Raw genomic sequence first — 15,640 nt, 5'->3', positions numbered from 1 at the left:
CGTGTGTCGGAAGCTATGTTGTTAAAGATAATATAGGCAAGAACTACATATATTTTTTCCACGTCTTCGAATATCAACGCCTCTTAGAAAAACATGATCATATAAGGAGATTTTTCGCCTTCTGGCTCAGGGAACCGCCTTAATGTTGTTTAAATTTGATAGCTAATTATGCATTAAACTAATATGGAAGTGTGCAGATAGTGAAGAATTTATCTTGAGACGCGTTTTTAAATGTTTCTGGAGTCAACGCCAGGTAGTCCACATGGTTTCTTGTAAAACCCAGCTGTCGCTTTACAAATAAAATTTATAGTAGTAACCGTAGCATGATAAAACTACAATGGTATAAATAATGGTATAAGTACGAGTAATTAAGGAACTCTATAGTTCGTTTTAGGATTAGAACGTAAGCGATTTTGACGAGTCTTTTTAATAATAATCACTTTTGAAAAATAAGTCATTGCAAATATGTTACAATTATAAATCATATACGATCTTTTAAATAATTTTGCTTTCATAAGTAATGTAAACTATTTTTTCAAAGCCACTCTTTTTTTCACCACTTTCTTCTTCGTCTTTTACATGACAAATCACTTTTAATTTAGTCATATTTATTTAATTCTTTTAATTTAACAAATTTCGTAGGTTTCTCGTGGTGGACATTTATAAGATGTTTCTTAATCCCACTCAGGCGTTGAAATTTCTTACAACATATTTCGCAAGCATACGGTTTCTCCCCAGTGTGTACCCGATAGTGAATTTTTAGTTCAGCAAGAACTGCAAAAGCCTTTTTACAAACATCGCAAACATGTGGTCTGTTTTCGGAGTGCATCCGTCGGATATGAACTTTCAAGGCAGATTTATGTCTGAATTGCTGGCCACATACTTCACACGAGTGTTTTTTGTCTTCGTGCACCTTCACGTGGTCCTGTAAACTCCTCTTCGTTTGGAACTTTTTATGACATACTTCGCACTCGAAAGGTCTTTCTTCATTGTGTATTTCTCTATGATACTTAAGTATACTTATTGTCGAAAATCGTTTGCTACATATTTCACACATAAATGCTAGTTCTTTCTTTTTATCTCCCGTTTCCTTCTCAGTGTGTTTTTTCATATGTTTCTCTAAAGTCCCTTGTAGTGCAAATCGTTTCCCACAAGTATCGCAACTGAACTGTTTGTCTATTACTTGGTTGTGTTTCTCTAACAAATGTTTCTGTAAGCAATGTCTAGAGCGAAACTTAGTTCCACATGTTGCACAAGTATAAGGTTTTTCTCCCGTGTGTACGCGCATATGTATATTCAAATTCTGCTTTACTATGAATCGTTTATTACACACGTGACATTCGTGTTTATAACCCTCTGTGTGAGCTAACGAATGGGTATTTAAAGCGCTTTTTGTCCTATAACTTTTATTGCATTTATCACACTTAAAAGGTTTCCCTCCCGAGTGATCAAATTTATGTGTATTCAAGGCAAACTGAGTATTAAATTTCCTTGTACAAATGTCGCAAGTGAACGGATAATCTCCAGAGTGATGTTTTAAATGAGTATCTAAATAGTTTTTATCCACAAATTGCTTTTTACATATATCACAGATAAAATATTTTGCGGGCACTTGATCTTCTGATTCTTCTGACGACTCCTTCTTGCATGCAGTTATTTCTCCTGGCTCTACGCGATTATGATCATATTTCAAATGACTATTTTGATGTATTTTTAAGTTGCCCTTTTGTCTAAATTTTTTGTTGCATCTATCACATTCGTATGGTTTTTCACCAGTGTGTATCCGCATATGAGTAGCATATTCATATTTTTGTACGAATCCCCTTTTGCATAATTCGCAGGAAAATTTAAACTTTCCCATGTGGTATGCGTAATGAGTATTTAAGTGGCCCTTCTGTACAAATCTTTTCTCACATATGTTGCACGCGTAAGGTTTCTCTGCAGTATGGGAGCGGCGCCTGGTAACGTTTGGAGCTGGCGCTACCGAGACGCTGTGGGACGCAGTAGGAACGGGTTGAGCAAAAGGCGCTGACGAACCTTTGTGCAATGCAACTGGAACAATAAGAATCAATATTAGGATTTTGGAATGTGTCCATCAGAAAATTGCTCGTCCTAGCTAGCACACAATAAAATACGTTTTATCTACTTCAGAACTTCCCTGCAATATGTTCAGAAGCGATAAGCCTATATTAACAAACCTTCATCTGTGGTTGAATCGAAATTTTTACTTTACGTCATCGACAGTCGATATTTTAATTACATTCAAATTTAGAACATCTCTGAGAAACAAAGAAATTTGATTTGACATCTATTGTAATATCAGTCGAGGTGACGTTTGATTTGAAATGAAATGTCAGTTGCAAGCAATTTTGACGAATCTCGCATGTTACTTGATATCGAACTATATGGCAGTCGGCACCCGACTCTAGTTTGCCTCTAAATTAAAAAATAAATAAAAAACTACGGATGCGTAACATGAGTGAAAAAAGTTTTCATTTACCGACTTTTGACATTTTGTTTATCTTTTAATTCGTTTGTAAATATAAAATGAGTTTGTTTTGTTGAAGCTGATATGGATGTAGAATATGTAGATAAAGCAGTGTATGTAGCTGTACATAATTTTAAGCATTTAAATACTCGTGTTGGAAACAGCTCAGCGGAGCGAGGATTTTGTACATACAAAACAAGAGAAGGATGTTAGCGAGGAATGTATTGCGATAGATGTATTACGGGCATAGAGTAACTTATACTAGAGCGGTACTGTCATAGTAAACTTTTGTAACCCCAGTAAATTCACTGCCATCTGTCGACACACTTTAAAACTAAAAATGAAGATTTATAAAAATACGATAAAATGTATTTAAATATGGATAAATGATTTTTTTTATTTGCATTAATTATTTTTATGATTTGACCCATGTTCTTTCACTGGTATGCGTTAAAATTGTTTAATAACAAACGAAACCGTCAACGCCATCTATACGAAAGTAGGCCAAAGCTAGTAGCGCCCTCTGAACGAGAATCAAATTTTCTTGATTTTCGAGGCACGTTTTTTCCTTAGACTGTATCCATCTATTACGGAGTTATATCTATCTTTGATTACGAGGAATGTGTTGCGAGGAAAGTGTTGAAAGGTACGGACGCAAGCGAAAATCATTATAAAGGTGACGTTCGGATTATGACTGCAGCTGCACTACTGAAATGCACGAAAACGGCGCTACTGCTCTGATTTTTGACATTTGCGGCAGTAATGCAGCTACGTTCGGCATCCAAACGTCACCTTAAAGCTCCCGCCTCACCGCAATCTGCTCGCTTATTTGAAAAGTGCCCGCTACATAGTCTCGCTACTCACATTTCTGGTTTCTGGTGGGAACATTCACATCACATCACACATACACATCACATCACATCACATCATCCTTGGGCTTACCGTGGAACATATTCAATCTGTGTAAGAATGTCCTATAATATTTATTTATTTATTTATCGTTCCACATCCTCGCTAAGCATCCTCGCACCGCCCAGCTACCGTGCACAGCATTGGTGGAAACAAAATCTTGCAGAGTACACACCTGATGCGATGTTGCTGTCAGCGTTCTCCGCCTCTGTTTTCTCCTGCTTGATTCCGCCTGCCGAAAACACGTCTTAATTGTACACTAAGGTATACAAAGGTTTTTAGCGTTGGCGCCGTCTAAGTTTTGTATCATTGCCAACTAAATCAAAGACAGACGTAGATCTAATCTAAATCAGTTCAGCGGTTATTGAATTCCCATGCAAACTTTCACCTCCCTTTTCAAACTTTTAAGGGATTATTTTTGGGATAAAAACTATCTCTATACCAAATTTCATCTAAATCGGTTCAGTGGTTATTTATTTATTTAAACTAATACAAAAAAGAAAAACAAAAGAATGAATAAAAAGAAAAGCAAACTACTATTACTTATTGATTCCCCATCCAAACTTCCACCTCCCTTTTCACACTTTTAAGGGACGATTTCTGGAATAAAAACTATCTATATACCAAATTTCATCTAAATCGGTTCAGCCGTTATTGACTCCCCAAACAAACTTTCACCTCCCTCTTCAAACCCTTATGGGATGATTTTTGAGATAAAACACCATTCTTGTTGTTTTTCTTTCTTCTCTTTTGTGTGTTTTTACTGAGGTATTATGCCAATAAAGAGCATTCTATTCCATCCTATTGTTCTTTCCCGGGTCTCAAACTATATCTATTAATTTTATTTATTTTTTCATATTTTATATGTTTTTACTCGGTAAGGTGTCAATATAAATTAATTCGGCATCCTCGATTTATACAAAAACGATACTAAACTTGGCCTAGTAGCTTAAATTATATAGATATCAAAATAAAGTTAAGCTCAATCAGCTCAATTGAATAATTGGAAGTGGTTATCATATTGTTTGCAAGATTAGACCCGAACATACATGCATACAAACATTGCAAGTTAAAAAAACTTTGTAATAAATATGGAGCTACCTATTTACATAATACCATGAATACAAGTAGCATGAAATACACGTAAAACTGCCTCATGCGGAAACTATATAACTTACAACAATTATACTACAGAGTACACCTTTCGCCTTCGCAGAGTTCGCCTTTGTACTTCCATTACTGTAATTTATTTTTGTAAACCTGTGTTGTGTACAATAAAGTGATTACTACTACTAATATACTAGGATATTTTTTAATATCCGTTTCCCAGTTAGCGTTAAATTTAATTTCTACCGCGTTAATTAGTCGCTTAATATTTTGGAGAGATAACGGAGCTCAAGGGAGTGAATTATACCTATTGAAATATCCTAGAACTCTTTGGAAACTTTCCCCAATTTGCACAACTGTAGGTACACATGTCTATAGGATATTCATCATACTCACGTGAAATGGCGTCATCTCCAGTCGGTTTTTCTAACTTGATTTTGACGTTGTCACCTGCAGCTAAAAGAAAAATTTATGTTATTATATCATTGATAGCGTCGTGTGCTTAGCATTTCAAATTTCATAAAATATTTGTTAGGTTACCACCGGGTTGATGATGAAAACTAATACTTGTACCAATATTTTAACTTTATTCGTTCGTTACCAACATAATAACGACCAATTTACAATAAATATTCCAAGACGTCTACACTGTAACTCGTCTGTACACGAACTGCCCCTTGTCACAGTGTACCCGCCTTTTAATAATAATTCAACATGGCGGGAACCAGTGACAAGTAAGGGTCAACTGATACTCTTTTTTAAGCTAATCGTAAAAGTAAAAATGATCAAAATATAAGCTATTAATAAATAATGATCCTTACAAACAGTGTTGCTAACAGACGGCCATTCTGATGTAGGAATGTCCCTATTCCGAATTCCGATTAATGCTCGGCCATTCTACAAAAGGCGTATGGCCTCATACAATTATTTTGAATCTACAAAATTAGGTTTAAAGAATTTTATTACTCATAAGAATATTACAATTCACTTACATGAGTACTTATACTAATAATTAATTATCTTGACGAGTACACTTTTATTTGTTATATTATATGATATTACGTGCAAAATTAAGTTTTTGCAAAATAGACAAATTGACACTCAAAATTAAGGATTTAATTTCAATAAACACGTCTAACAAGACTAGTCTTCTAAAATGTAACTTTAATCTTATACATCATTAATAAGCAATAAGCATATAAAAATGAAACTAAAATAAAATAAGACTAGGACAATGTATCACTTTTATAATCCAATCCATTATTTCAAAACTTGCACACTCATCGTCGTCGATTTATTTATAATATTTTTCAGCGTAGACGTCGATTCCTTGCAAGTGTGCACGTCACCTTTAACGTGATCATACGCTCCTTCTTTGGTGGACGTCACCGTAGACGAGGTCACACACTCCTTCTCATGTGTCTAATTCACCGTAGACGAGATCATCTATACCTTCTTATGTGTACTCGTCACCGTAGACGTGATCACTCATACCTTCCTATGTGTACTCGTCATCGTAGACGAGATCACACGTTCCTTCTTATTTGTACACGTCACTGTAGACGAGAGCACTTATGCATTCTTATGTGTACTTGTCACCGTAGACGAGATCTCATACTCAAAACGCAACTTGAATCATCTGATCATGACCTGGCACAATCAATTGCTTTAAACCTTTAATGAAATCAAGACTATTGTAGAGATTATTTCTAGAAAGTTTCATGATAGTATAAAGGCTCTCTCCTTTTCTGAGTTTATTAGCTCGAACAACACTCAGGAAGCGTTTAATGTCCTCTGTGACTTATTAAGACTTCTTTTTGATCTGTGTTTTTCCATCATTAAATTATCATCTTCATCGACAAAAGGGGATTAAGTGATTATTTAAAAGTATCCGCCAGTCTTGTCACGTTAAACGACAGGTACATTTCCAAAACAGAAATAATGATGATATTTCAGTACAAACATTCATTCTCATTTTGTCACTGATCGCCGCATTACACGGCATGTTTCAGAACAAACATTTTCTTTCATTTCTTCACTGATCACCGCATTGCACGGCATATTTCAGCACAAACATTCATTATCGTATCATCACCGATCACCGAATTCACGGCATATTTCAGCATAAACATTCATGTTCGTATCCTCACTGATCACCGAATTCACGGCATATTTCAGCATTAACATTCATTTTCGTATCATCACTGATCACCGAATTCACGACATATTTCAGTTCAGATATATTTTCTTGTTTAATCACTGATCACCGCAGTATACGGCATATTTCAGCATAAACATTCATTTTCGTATCATCACTGATCACCGAATTCACGGCATATTTCAGTATAAACATTCATTTTCGTATCATCACTGATCACCGAATTCACGGCATATTTCAGTTCAGATATATTTTCTTGCTTAATCACTGATCACCGCAGTATACGGCATATTTCAGTACCTGAATAAATAAATGTATTAAATATCACACCAACATAAATACTTCATATAACGCAGACTATGTTGCGCTTATTCTAATCATGTAAATATTATTAGTATTATTTTTTTAGTTACACTTTATTTAATGACATAGGTCAGCAAGTTTGAGCTGGTCACTTTTTTTTAACTATGTATTCACAAATCGCCAGAAGTTTGCGATAGCAAATATATATCTTCTAATAATAATAAAGCAACCTGGAATAACATGTCCTCGCAGGTACCAAATAGAGATCAGACAACAAATATACCTTATTATTAAAAATGAATAGTAAGATCTATAATAATTATCAAGATGTATGTACTATCCTAAATAACCATTTCATCTATCAAATATTTTTAATAAGTTAACAACCAACAGTAAGGCAGTACTTAATGTTGAATATTGTCCATATTACGATGTTCCTATTGTCAACAGCAGTTGAGCAATAGTAAACCCTTTGGTATTGACGATATTTCAAGACTTCCTTTCAAATTATTATTGAATACTTAAGACTCGTGGTCTTATTTTATTGATTTATTTCATTTGTTGGTTTAGTAGTCATATCGATTTAAGCTTGTAATGGATTAATATTGCTACACGTTTCAGATATTTTCGTACATAAACGACATGGCTACCAAGTATTTTACCTAATTATTAAAGCCACATAGTCCACAATATATTAGTCATTTGGTCATGTATTATATCATGTATTGTGCAATAACGTTTAATAATGAAAGTTTAACATAATAAGTCTTACACCTATATAAACAATGCATGGTTTTGATTTTATATCTTCAGGTCCAACCCGTAGTCAACATGAATGCAAGCATATGCTGAGATAAAAAACCTCTTGATAATAATAATAATTATGAGTACAAATTATGTTGTTTTGTTTAGGCTTCCCATTATTTGACAATATTTCATTCATATACTTATAAACGGAAGTGTAAACGAGTAAGTCCCGTTTCAATATTAAGATTATTCGACAATTTCTTTTAAATTATATTACTTTGACGGTAACCCGCTTTAGGTCATTATTATAGCCATTAAAGACTCATGAATACTCAACCAAATTTAAGAACATCAAATAAACTAACGAGTGATTCATTACAAGAACAAATTCCTTGTCACAAAAAAGATGAATTAAATTAATTACTTTATTAAAAGTATTTAATTTCCAAATATATTTGTATTTTTTTTAGAAACAAATTGAAATAGGTATTACGGTGCATTTGTTATCCTAATTCGTTATTCAGACTAAATTCCAGATTCCACAATTAATGCATGTAATTATTTCAATATGTATGCTTGGAATATTTTTTTTAATTATTTTAGCTTTACGAAAACAAGACTATTAATATTACTGTCATAATTCACGTATAAAACCCTGGGCAAAATAAAGTGTGGGTATATATGTCGAATACAATTTATCTTGCATATTATTTTTAATACTATTTTACTATATCGAGATAGGTATTCGTAAATAATTATTTTAATTAAGAACCGTTATTAAATTAAGAATTTTTTGTCAATTTATTAGTTGTATTGAAATTGACATTTGGATAAATGATATTTTCTTCTGAATTATCAGTTATCAAACACACTACATATTAGAATATAAAATATGAGACTAGAATTTACATCATGTTTACTTGTCAAGATAATATTGAACACGATATTGAAAACGAAGCACCTTATTAATTACTATTTTATATGTACATAATTACATGTCACTATGGTGATTTAAATAATGGAAGAAATGAGATTCTCTTATGAACGAAACTTATAAGATCATGTTATTTCTTTTAAAGATTTTGTCATATCTCCTCAGTAATAAGCAGAGTTTTCATATATATATGACATGTCTCAACTCTATGGCTAACGCGCTCAAGTTCAAATTGAACATTAAGAAAACAGGTATCACTAATGTACGCGTATATCGATTTCCTTTATATTTATGAACGAGCGATAATAACGCTGCGTTCCTTTTATTAGTCAAGTGTATAACTCCTTCGTCTTATTTTTTTGTAAGTTTACACAAAAATACAAGTACGAGTAATGTATAACACATGTAATATGATATTTCATTCACATTACCTGTAATTTATTCAGTTTTAATCTAAATTGCACTTGAATGAGAACTCCACATATTAGCGTGTAGCGACGTTATTAAGTTTATCCTTTTATTATTATTGTTTATTTGTATGTTATACATATTTACATGGTTGACTTATTATTTTAGTGTTGTAAATATGTTTATGAGAGTTGTAATAAAAGTCTAGCGCCTTCATCCACGCACTTCAAGGTCTCACACGTTCATCCACGTGCGGTAACTATACACATCGATTTCACAAGATGTATGTTCGTATTAACTGATACTAGCGTCTACACGTACGCCATCATTTCTATTTATGAGAATTACTCAATATAGCTCTGACTGTACATATGACTCTACATGTGACTACATGTGACTACAAGTGACTCTACAAGTGAATCTACAAGTGACTCTACAAGTGACTCTACAAGTGACTCTACAAGTGACTCTACAAGTGACTCTACAAGTGACTCTACAAGTGACTCTACATGTGACTCTACATGTGACTCTACATGTGACTCTACATGTGACTCTACATGTGACTCTACATGTGACTCTACATGTGACTCTACATGTGACTCTACATGTGACTCTACATGTGACTCTACATGTGACTCTACATGTGACTACATATGAGTACATCTCGACTACATAACCGACTACATATTACGCATTATAATATATTCTCTATATTTGTCTTTCATCTTAAGTTAGTGTTTTTATAATATGGATATTAAAGTAAAATATAAAAGCACTTACAAAACAGTACAAAACATATATAAACACATTATAAAAAACCTAACCTGGCCGCCGGCAGCGGGGCAAGGCCCATTTTTTTACGCATTATATATATTATATGATTCCAATTAAGGTCCCTTATTTTTTTTTATTTACGTATGAATTAGTATTATTACAAAACATAAATAATAAAAAGTAGTTGGCAGTAACTACATACACTATACGACATTCAAAATATTCTCAATAAATAATCGAAAACGGGTAAATGAGTTTGTAAATTTTCAAAATATGCGAGTTAATCCAATAATAATATCGACTTTCCAACGACCTCGTATGAATGATGAGTGATTTATTTGCATATGAATATTGGGTTACATAAGTAGGTGTATAGGTACATTGACACAAAAATAGTTGAATGCTCAGCGCATAAAGTTACGAGATATATATATCATGAGGAGTGTACAATATGGAAAATAAGACATATGCTCTGCTCCATAACTTGGAGATTTAACATACCAGAGTTGGCAAAATTAGGATAAGGTTCGTTTTTCGACAGCTACATCATTAATTCCTTATGAAAATATTTGAGGCTTATTTTCGTTTAAGAACAGATTGCATTCGGGACAATTATGACACTGACGCAAATCGCGTTTAACCACTTGGAACTCGAGGCATTTCTTATTCAAACGCAGCATTAATTAAGAGATATTCAATTGACAAGTTATCATTTTAGTTCACTCATCGGTTTCACGGCTACTAAGTCAGTGTATTTATACAATAGGGATGATGACACATGTTAAATTGTATAACAAAATCTAGTAAAATAGATAGCAAATGAGCAATTAATCGCAATAATATGGATATTAAAATAATATATGGAAATGATAAGAAAATACAGGATCTAAGTTTCAAAATCTAGTTTTTTTTCAACTTCCAAAAAGGAATAAAGTAAGGGTACTATTCGATTCCTTACATTTTATCCAAAAAAAGATTGTATAGCAACGATATGCTTAAACGCAATATTTCACAGACAAAATCGCAATTTTTCTTATTTTCCATACATTCAAGTTGGGCTCACAGTGACCTTGACGTCACGTTCATATCGTTTTGTTAGGACCGTTTCGCGAGTGAAGTACGAGTGTCGGACTTTGACTATCAATTCTGACTTTTGTATTGCTTTAATGCAATGGGTCCCATATAGACATTGGATGAATTGTAATTAAACTGACATATATTTACTTGTTAATATTTATGACATGTAAAACTTGTAATTTTATTAATAAAGGAACATGAATATGATCCTAAAAATAAACCTGATCGATTGATACCATTAAAGCAAATTTGTCATCTAGCCTATTTTAGTACCACAAACTGACCTCAAAGATGCAGCAGATCGTAAATTTTTAATGTGTATAAAACAATATCCTACTGTAGTCTGCTATTACACTACTGCTATTTTGCTACGCAGAAAACTAAACAATGAATCCTTAGCCTGAACTTGAAATAATCGATGTGTTACAGCATCGTACAATCGATTTTTATAAAATAAAAATAAGGAACATTCTAATGACACGATCGACTTTTCACTAACTCATATGCTGTATTCAAAAACGCTTAATAGACAACTGTAAATTTTAAAATTTCATATTTTTTATTTTTTATTATTACTGAGAATACCTGTTATTTGTTCGTACGTTCTTTCTTCACATACATATGCCAAAATTACTACATTAAATGATATTATCTTAGACGACGATAGATTATCTAACCAGTTTTATTTAAAATGAAAGCAGGTAAAATAAATACATAAAAATTATGACTGACTTACCATAATTTAACATACTTTCCGGTAAATAATGTTTTACTCACTGATACCAACGGAAAGAAAACCTTACGTTCATGGGGCGTGGCAAAACAAAATCTTATCGATTTTTGTTGGATCCAGCTTCTGATTGTTAGGTTACCACCGGGTTGATGATGAAAACTAATACTTGTACCAATATTTTAACTTTATTCGTTCGTTACCAACATAATAACGACCAATTTACAATAAATATTCCAAGACGTCTACACTGTAACTCGTCTGTACACGAACTGCCCCTTGTCACAGTGTACCCGCCTTTTAATAATAATTCAACATGGCGGGAACCAGTGACAAGTAAGGGTCAACTGATACTCTTTTTTAAGCTAATCGTAAAAGTAAAAATGATCAAAATATAAGCTATTAATAAATAATGATCCTTACAAACAGTGTTGCTAACATATTAAGGAACGGACAGCCTGTATGAAGTGACGAGTATTTAAAACAATGAAAAACCTGGCGAGTCGGACTCGCCTATCGAGGGTTCCGTACTTTTTAGTATTTGTTGTTATAGCGGCAACAGAAATACATCTGTGAAAATTTCAACCGTCTAGCTGTCACAGTTCATGAGATAAAGCCTCATGACAGAGGAGTTACATGCGCGTTGCCGACCAAAACACCGCACCCTTATTGAGCTCTCTGGCAACCTTACTCACCGGCAGGAACACAACACTATGAGTAGGGTCTAGTGTTATTTAGCTGCCGTTTTCTGTAAGGTGGAGGTACTTCCCCAGTCAAATAAAAATATATATTTAATTAAAACTATCGCACAATATAACAAATAAAGTACAAATGGCGGACTTAATGATTAAACGCATTATCTACCAGTCAACCATCAAGCGAAACAAAAACAGTAGTAGGTGCAGGCTTAAACAAAAAAAACTAAATAATACATGTTAACGGTAATAAACTATATGTACAATTAATATGTGTACATATATATTGTAGGACTCTTTCATGCATCAGGCTAATGTATATAGGCCATGTGGCTTCGTGCGTTTGCCTTACAGTGTTCCAGGATGGCATGGGACGGGACATGTATTGCTTTTCAAGGTAGTTTGATACCTATCCTTCAAAAGTCTAAAAGATACGAGTACCCCCAGTCAATTATATATTAGTAGCAACTTTGACCGCCTATTGAAAAATCTTGCCACCAACCGTACACTTTAGTCAGTAGGCCCTCGGACTAAAGTGTACGGTTGGTGGCAAGTTTTTTCAATAGGCGGTCAGTCGCTTTAAGTTTAAATGTCCCTCTAATTACGCTTTAATTGGCGTAAAAGAGAAAGATGCCCGCAATTTCCAATTTCGGTGTTCGCGATAAGTTCTTTGGCATGCCATATAGCTTACAGGCAGGGAGTGCTCCCGTTAGCCGCTTGTGCAGCACGTCCTGGACGCGCTGCACTTGAAGCTTGAAGTTGTTCGCGTCCCGCAGCCGCCCCACGCACACCTCGCAGATCCCACATTCGTCATTTCCTAAACTTAGCTGGAACACAAAATAGAAACAATGTTCTTTACAACTTATCATATAATTAACCATGCAGCTACTTCAATTTGCACTACAAGAAGGTGGAGGTGACAACATTTTACAAAAAGGGCACTTCTTAAAAGGTAACAATCCAGGTATATTAGTATCACATTCTTCTTATCTGAGGCTCAAACAAGTGCGAGTCGGACTCGCCCACCGAGGGTTCCGTAGTTTTTAATATTTGTTGTTATAGCGGCAACAAACACATCATCATCTGTCAAAATTTCAACTGTCTAGCTACCACGGTTAATGAGATACAGCCTGGTGACAGACAGACGGACAGAGTTAGTAATAGGGTCCCGTTTTTACCCTTTGGGTACGAACCCTAAAAATCAGCTTGTTAGGGTGCAGTGTAAAAATTAGCTTTGAATTATCTTAACTTTGCGATGTCTACGAGAATGACGCGATAGAGTTCAGCATACAATATGTATGACCATGTATGACCTTAAAAGAATAGATTAGAGACTTCACAGAGAATCTGTATAGCAATTATGATGCTCATTGCTTAGTGACATGTGTGATACCTTTGGATTAACAATGAAATAAATATTCCATACACTTTATTTAGACTGCAAACCCTAGTTGCAAAAATCAATTTAGGCTGAAATTTACAATTTAAAATTAATAAATATAATTGGTTGGGGCATATAAATAGAACATGTTATTTAAGAAGCCTATGTGTTCACAACATGCGCCACAGAAATTGGAATTCATACTTACATTTAAACCGAAACATTCTTTCAGCATGTCGTAATATATCTCTGCTTTGCCAAGATGATTATACAGTGTCTTAAGGCCTTTGTCCGGAGGGCGCACCAAGCAGCAGCTACACGAGTAATACTCTTCCATGGTCTTATAAGCTGAGATCTAGTAAATATCCAATGGACTTATAAAGTACAGTAAAACTGACTTATGCAATTATGTGTTTTCTAAGAAGATGTCTCATAATCTATGGTATTATTGAAATTGCTGAGCACTACTTAACAAACCGGTGTGTTGGAGGGTTCTCAAATTCAGCGTGGGCAGCTAGCTCATTTAAAATAATAATGACGAAGCCTGTGTTGCGACTTTCTTACATATAACTAGATTATTTTTTATCATTTTGTTTTTGTCAGTTATTGTAAAATTACATGGATTTCATACGGGATTAAATTTTTGATACATACATGATGTATTTTAGGAGTTTTGGAACACTCCAATAAATATTTATTATTGATTTGGAATACCCTCTTACAGTCCACCATCACAGTTTCTTGATCAATCCTTCAACTATGCCTCCAAAATTTTTTTTTATTTATTTATTCTATATTAAAATCTTACATTACATCAGACAGAAAAGTGCCGTGAAACCCTATCGGGTTTGTATCGACACTGCATTCGTGGATACATTTTACATTTAAACATTGTTGTGGTACATAGGAAAACGAAATTATATAAAGTTAAAAATGAGATTACCTAATTACAATAAGAATTATCGGCGGGTAAAACAAAATAGCTCCCACTCAAGTACACAACCGGCCGGCATTAAAATCAAATCAAATCCAAGGATATATCACAGGCTTGTAGTAAGGATAGCCCAGCTGAAGTGTCAGCCTCTACTCTGTGAATGTGGACCAAAGGGGCCCACATCTGTATATTTTAATAGTGGATTTGAGTCATAATAATCAAGGGTTATCTAAGTGGTTTGGGTACAACCCCCAGGGGAGTAAGGTTTTTTGGAATGCACATCAATTTTCTTTACAGAGTATAATGCATGTCAATCGTCGTTGTTTTTTGTTTTATCAAAATAGACATTTTCTTTTATATTGGTGAGTAACAAAGAATATTTGTGTTGTATTGTATTGTAGACAGCATGGCGACATTGGAATCAGAGAGAACCCTAAGAAAGCAGTATTTTACCACTGATTACTTACCCGTAATAGCAGGCAATCTAGGCTACGATTGTAAGCACCAAACTAGAACAACACAATAATAAAGAGACACTCGGAAATTCCAGCGAGAACAATTTTTTCAAGTCTTAGCCCGAGCGCATGTATCATAGCCACAACATGCAGAATCCAATCACAAGGACAGCTGTTCGAGGCGTCTCTAAATAAGTATACTTTCAATACTTTGATTTAGTTGAGGCGTTCACCATCACAATCCACGTTATTGACGCCATTAAACGTTCATTGACCTCACCATTGACAATCCCCTTTGACATTTTATTTTTCTTGGCAACATTTAAGGCTCCATTCGCACGAGTGGCACGCATCTAAAGCTACACAGACTACGCGGCGCAAAGCCGCGAAGCGAGTGTGGAGTCGATTTCGCTGATTACGAACTAGACTCCACACATTCTTTGGTCTTAATACAAATAAAAACTTGGCCTAATACTTTGAACTTGACTGATCCCACACGGCAATAAAAAAACAATATGTCAATTAGAATTGTCAATGGCG

General features: G+C 34.2%; 1 protein-coding gene across 1 annotated transcript; it reads right to left on the bottom strand.

Moving 5' to 3' along the window:
• Nucleotides 1-587: 587 nt before the first annotated feature.
• On the bottom strand, nt 588-15,305 carry LOC134752133 (gastrula zinc finger protein XlCGF57.1-like). Its single transcript, XM_063687722.1, has 6 exons — nt 15,113-15,305; nt 13,920-14,066; nt 13,022-13,157; nt 4,901-4,960; nt 3,573-3,629; nt 588-2,052 (listed from the first exon to the last, which is right to left on the bottom strand). The coding sequence occupies exons 2-6, from the start codon at nt 14,046-14,048 to the stop codon at nt 599-601; spliced, it is 1,836 nt and encodes a 611-aa protein (XP_063543792.1). The 5' UTR covers nt 14,049-14,066; nt 15,113-15,305; the 3' UTR covers nt 588-598.
• Between the last annotated feature and the right edge of the window lie 335 nt (nt 15,306-15,640).

The sequence above is a fragment of the Cydia strobilella genome, chromosome 24, assembly GCF_947568885.1.
Source record: "Cydia strobilella chromosome 24, ilCydStro3.1, whole genome shotgun sequence".
NCBI lineage: Eukaryota > Metazoa > Arthropoda > Insecta > Lepidoptera > Tortricidae > Cydia > Cydia strobilella.
This window is presented reverse-complemented; position numbering and strand designations above follow the sequence as displayed.